General features: G+C 42.6%; 1 protein-coding gene across 1 annotated transcript in view; it reads left to right on the forward strand.

Annotated features, from left to right (window-relative positions):
• LOC148524935 (regulator of microtubule dynamics protein 1-like) overlaps positions 1-6000 on the forward strand; it is a 58417-nt gene that overhangs the window by 14901 nt on the left and 37516 nt on the right. The window contains exons 3-4 of the mRNA XM_088471525.1: positions 1387-1474; positions 5040-5199. Coding sequence (XP_088327651.1) covers positions 1387-1474; positions 5040-5199 — 248 coding nt within the window. The remainder of the gene's footprint in view (positions 1-1386; positions 1475-5039; positions 5200-6000) is intronic.

Consider the following 6000-nt stretch of genomic DNA (forward strand, 5'->3'; position numbering starts at 1 on the left):
GACAACGTTTGCTCTTTTCCAGTCCTCTGGAATTACTCCAGTAGCTAGTGACTGGTTGAATAATTCTGTTAATGGTGTTACCAGCTCTTACTATTCAAATGGAAAATAAAATAATTTGTGTCGGAAGGAAAGGCCACTAAGTCCTGGGTATCACAATAGCGACCAATCAGCTTTGAAGTAGCATTTATCAAGTACAGTCTATAAAATCAAAGGTAGGAGCTGATTGGTTGCTATGGGCAACTTCTCCACTGGTCCACTTTTCCACGCTTTTCACTGCTTGATACATAAACCCCATAGTATCTCAGTAACAGATCATTTTCTAGATATTAATTTCAAACCTCTCAACTGTCCCAATTTCACCTGGACAGTCCCAATTTTCAGGCACTGTCTCGCTGTCCCACCTGCGGGCCGAAGTGTCCTGTGGGTGTGGGGTTAAGTTGGGGATACACTCTGATACATGCAGGCATCATCTACACATTGTTTGTGTCGGCTATAGGAGAGGCTGGGGAATGTCCAACAGGTCCTGAAGCACTGGGCAAGCCCACGGCATGACGAAAACGGAGGCATGGCTTGCGGGTACAGCATTACCTGTGAGGCCATGCCGCCTGGTAGCTAAACCACGATTCCTAATTTTGGGGTAGCGCACAATTGTCCAGACTTCCACCTCCCAAAAGTTGGGAGGTATGTAATTTTAATTTCATACTGAGGTCTGCTGGGTAGTCGGACAGCTTATTTAACACTTGAGGGGAAACATATCAAGTCTTTTAAAGAGTGGAGAAGAGGACAAGTGGAGAATTTACCCATAGCAACAAATCAGCTTTGAGATAGCATTTATCAAGAACATTAAAAAAATTATTAAATGATAGGTAGAAGCTGATTGGCTGCTACAGGCAACATCTCCACATGTCCACTTTTTACAAGGCTGGTGGTCTTCCCCGTTGAAATGTAAAAAATAAATAAAAAATAATAATAATATAAAACTGGCAGGCATCTCTTTCTACAGTTAAGTGAAAACTCTGTGATATTCTGTGTAGTGACCTATTACTTTCACAATCTTAGTTTTCCTGACTGTGACTCCCATGTAAATGCCTCATAAATTACTGTAGGTGATTTGTAAATGATTAAAAGGTAAATCGGTTATGGGCTACACCGCTGCAGTTTGTTCATTGATCCATTCATTGAGCTGGAATGTGAGACAGTCTTTCACAGAATTATATATTATACATATATGCTATATTATATTGGGTACGGTACCTGTACATCTTTTTTCTTAAAATGTTGGATCATAGAATAAGCCCATTCAGGGTAAATTATTAAATGATGTCAATAGGGCAATAGCAATAGCAAGAACATAATAACATTAAACCATTTTATTCTCTTTTGAAGTTGAAGATGTGAAGGAACAAGCCGACTATCTTCATGGCAGTGACGAGATCGAGAAGTTATATGAATTTCTAATCCAGTACAAAGACAGGTACAGGGGAGATAATTCATCTATTTCAACAAATTCAAGTGCTGTCTGATGGAACATTAAAGGGATGTGGAGGGGGTTTGCATATAAAGTGCATATTGGGAATATGTGATGGCATATAAGGGAGGTGTGGGGGAGTCTAATATAAGGGGCATGTGGCATGGCCTGAAGGCATAAGGTGTACATGGAGGAAACTGGTGGCACAAAGGGGCATATGAAGTGTTCTGATGGTATAAAAGGAGTATGTGAAGTGTGTGCTGGCATAAAAGGGGCACGTGGAGAGCTCCAACACATATATATAATTAGAGATGTGCGGGTTCGGTTCTAAGTGGTTCTTTTCGACAAATTAGCACAAGTCCGGATTCATCTTATTGACTATCGGCTGTCACATGTTTTGGATAGCTAAAAAGAACCAAGTAGAACCGAACCTGCACAGCTCTAATGTATATATATATATATATATATATATATATATATATATATATATATTGTGACAGGATCACCAGTCACCAGGATGGGGCTGATGAGCAGCAGATTTTGTGTGGGGCAGGAGAGATCCGTCCACAAAGAGTAGAAACGGAGTGTGGGAGCTCACCTAATGGCTGCCTTGTGGCGAGAGCTCAGGTGAGGGCTAACAAAGCAGACCAATAGTCAGGCTGCATGTGGAATGAGTCCAAGGAGGACTGGCAGCTACAGAGCCCAGTGTGCCTGGAAGCCATTGCAGTCCAGACCTGCAGGAGGCGGGAGGACCGCAAATCTCAGATTTTGGGACATTGAAGCAGCTAAGCTGCAGGCTAATGAAACCAGGGCCTATACCTGTAGGAGACAGGGAAGCACACCAGGATTGAGCTGTGCTTTGTGTAGCTGTGGCAGCCAAGCCAAGACGGTGATAGACCTGCAGAGAAGCAGAGACTTTATTTGCAGACTACAGATGGGTCCACGTACATCTATCCTCCGTGCGATTACAAGTCGCGCCACACATTCCAAGGGAGCTACATGTGACTTGGTAGTGCCGAGCATCTTTTCTTGTGACTTTTTACCTTCAAATGCTAATTTGCACAGCTATGTCAATAGATAGCACAAGCAGCTTCTGCTGATTAAAATGATATGCCTTGTTCAAAAGCGCACTTTTGAACAAGGCACAATTTAGAAACTACAGCTATAATATTGGATATAAAGCCGGGAGAACTGTGACCCCAGATGGCGCTATAGCTCTGTTTAAAGATGCCCACACACTAGGCGTTCAGGTCGCTATCCGATATCGTGTGGGCACCTTTAGACTGCTGAGACTTGAGATATCACCCACTATGGGGAGATTGGGAGCACAGCTGCGGTGAGAGAGGAGAGCATGCTGTCACAATCACCGGGCGCATATTCCCGAATAATACCCCTACTTTTGGGAAGTGAGCTGTGGTTTGCTATATCTACATCACCAGCCAGCCAGCGAAAAACCTGTATTAACGGGGGACCACCACAGATCCGGTGAGCTCTATCCATAATTTCTTTAGCTGTTGAGATGTATAGAGAAAAGCACAATTTTTGCTGTTATATTGATGTTTTAATAAAGAACTTGTTTGGTAATTACCTCCTTTAAATGCTCAGTGAATACAACACGTGATACAATAGGAGATGGGGACTGTGCTAAATTTTGTTTACTGAATAAAGACACAAAAGTTCTCAGGATTCGACTATCATACAATTTTGGACATATATTTACCCTTTGTCTCAGTAGTTGGAACTTTTATTCTGACTTGCAGAAGTAATGTATTTCTAGTGATTCTGTAGGATCACTCAAGCGATTGAGGAAGATATATAAGACATTTGTGTTGCGGTATTAAGGGGCCTATTCATCATACCTAAAGTTTCTCAGGAAGTAATTAGGTTTAGAACTTGCATGGAGTTCCACCTAATTAGCGGAGGAATTCATCATTCCTCCTCTCCATAACTATCTACTCCGAAAAGCTGCCATTTTTGCGATGACAGCTTTTCGGGAAATAGATAGTTATCCCTCTCTGCTCTAACTGACCGCAGCTGGAAACAGTGCTGCGCATGCGCTGTTACATCTGTAAAACCAGCGCATGCGCAGCACTGCCTACACCTGCGGTAAGTTTTTGTCCCCCCCTCCGCTCACCTGCCCCCCCTCCCCCCCGCTCACCTCCCCTGTTCAGCACTTACCTGCCCGCGCAGCAGCCTCCAGCTCTGTCTGCTATACTGTCATGTGTTCTCCCAGCAGAACACAGTACTGTTTATTAAAAAAAATATATATTTTTTTTCTAAACTTTATTGTGTTCTGGGAGAACACAATGTCAGCATAGCAGACGGAGCCAGAGGAGAGACCAGAGCGCCAGAGGGAGACGTCGGGGGACCTGTCCAGCTGGAAACACGTAAGTGTTACCTACTATACGCCACCTCACAGTGGTGTATGGTAACACCATCAAATTCCGAAAATACATAATTTTCGGAATTTGATGAATACCATAATTTCCATATCCCCATACTAATGTATGGGGAGTGTGGAAATTAACGCAGAGGGACTTAGCAAGGAGATATCAGTGATATCGCCTGTGCTAAGTGTGTTCATGAATACTAAAATAACGTTAATTAAGGAAAATGTCCTTAAAAACTTTATTTTAGTGTTGATGAATAGGCCCCAAAGTCCCAAATACTATTTGACATGTAAACTTACCTCACCTGTGTGAAAATTATTACATAAGTCACAGCGCTGGGTATCCACATTTTGCATTATCCCAATCACTCATGAAAACTGGTAGAATGATTACCAGGAAAAGACAGTAGTAGATTAGATAGTGGCGGGGAGGCTGGAACGCATAGGTGTATGATCAGCAATGGTCAGCAATCTGCTTAGACCTGGAATGCTATGAAGGGCCAGCAGTGGCAGACCGATTTCTTAAGGCCCCAGGACCAGTGCTGCATGGGTAATACAGACGAGCGGAACACCATTTCCAGGTCACGATGGGGGCCTGCCCAATACAGTGGGGATAACGGGGAGATTTCCACTTAATAAGTAGCTCAAAAGCCTACAGCTGACTAAAGTATTAGCAGTAGGTGATTCCCTGAAGGCTAATATAATAATGATCTGCAATGGTGGCGGCAGATTGAACTAAAATTAGCTATGCTGGTGCAGGAGCTCAGACTAATCATGTCTGGCTCCCTTGGCCTCCTCTCTAGAGGCCCCATTGTAAATTGTATTGTAACAGCCTTCATGTACATGCTGGAGTAGAATGGCCATCACCGCCCAAAAGTAAAAAAAAGATCTGCCTTAGCTCCAGAAGACTTCATGTTGGGAAGGCTACATTTTCCCTGCGCTGCCAATAAATGCATTCTTCCACCTTAATTTGGGAAACTGCACACTTGCACTCCAGTCATTTCACAGTTCATGATTGGGGCAACTTAAGGGTAAAGGCAATTGTTACATATATCTTGAAGTTTGAAGTGGTATATCCTGAGCACCAACAAGTACTGACAACCTAGGATACATGACTGAATCTATGAAGATAAACAAAATTGAACATGACAATTAGTCTTGTATAACAAACTCAATTTTCAGTGAGGACGCTGAACTTCTCTGGCGGCTGTCCCGGGCTTCTAATTGTCTAAGTCAACGCGGCACAATTGGCGCTGCGGAGAAGAAGCGATTGATTTATGAATCTCTGCACTTCGCAAGAAAAGCACTGGAAATAAACGAGTCCTGTTCAACAGCTCATAAGGTAAATAATGGGGTTATTCTCTGACATGATAAAATGATTTGTCTGGTACGATGGTTTGCATACAAGTCCTATGGCGGGGAATCTGCGGTTGCGCAGGAACCATTCTCCGCATGTGCAGAACGGGTTCTGTAAGATTACAGCAGCGACGCTAACAGCATACAACTGAGAATCAGACCGTATGTTCATTTTTTATTAATTTCCTGCAAATCTAAACCTCTGTATAATGTTTATGGTTTCTGTATTTTCTGCAAATATTAATTTCTGTATTTTGTTCATGATTTCTGTAAAGTGCGTTGAGTCCTTCTGAAAAAAAGTGCTATATAAATATAATAAGTGAGAAAGCATGTCCGTCTGGTTGTCCTTTATGCACGCCCACAGTTTTGGTCCTAGCTCCACCAAATTTGGCATGATAGTGTACTTTAACTAGGATTAGATTTTTACCTTTGTTTGAACTTCGTCATGGCCAAACACTGTCACACAATCTCTAAAAATGGGGACACTCTTCAATTACACAGGTACTGAGGCTGACTGTAGGGAAAACTGTCAGTCTGCCAAAATCCTGTGAGAATGCAACATAAGTATCCTTTTCACCTCTATTAAATCCAGAGACTCTGGGGGGATTCAAATGTTTTTTAGGTCGTGATAATTAATGAGCCCCAGTTTGCTATTGATTTGTTCTGGGTGCTCATTAATTATCGCCCTCTTCGCCGCCTATAAGACGAGGTTTAGCCGTTTAAAATGGCTAAACCCGTCTAAAATTCTGGTTACAGCACGCTAACTGCGGTTAGCATGCCCTAACAA

The sequence above is a fragment of the Taudactylus pleione genome, unplaced genomic scaffold, assembly GCF_031769625.1.
Source record: "Taudactylus pleione unplaced genomic scaffold, aTauple2 ptg000114l, whole genome shotgun sequence".
Classification (NCBI taxonomy): domain Eukaryota; kingdom Metazoa; phylum Chordata; class Amphibia; order Anura; family Myobatrachidae; genus Taudactylus; species Taudactylus pleione.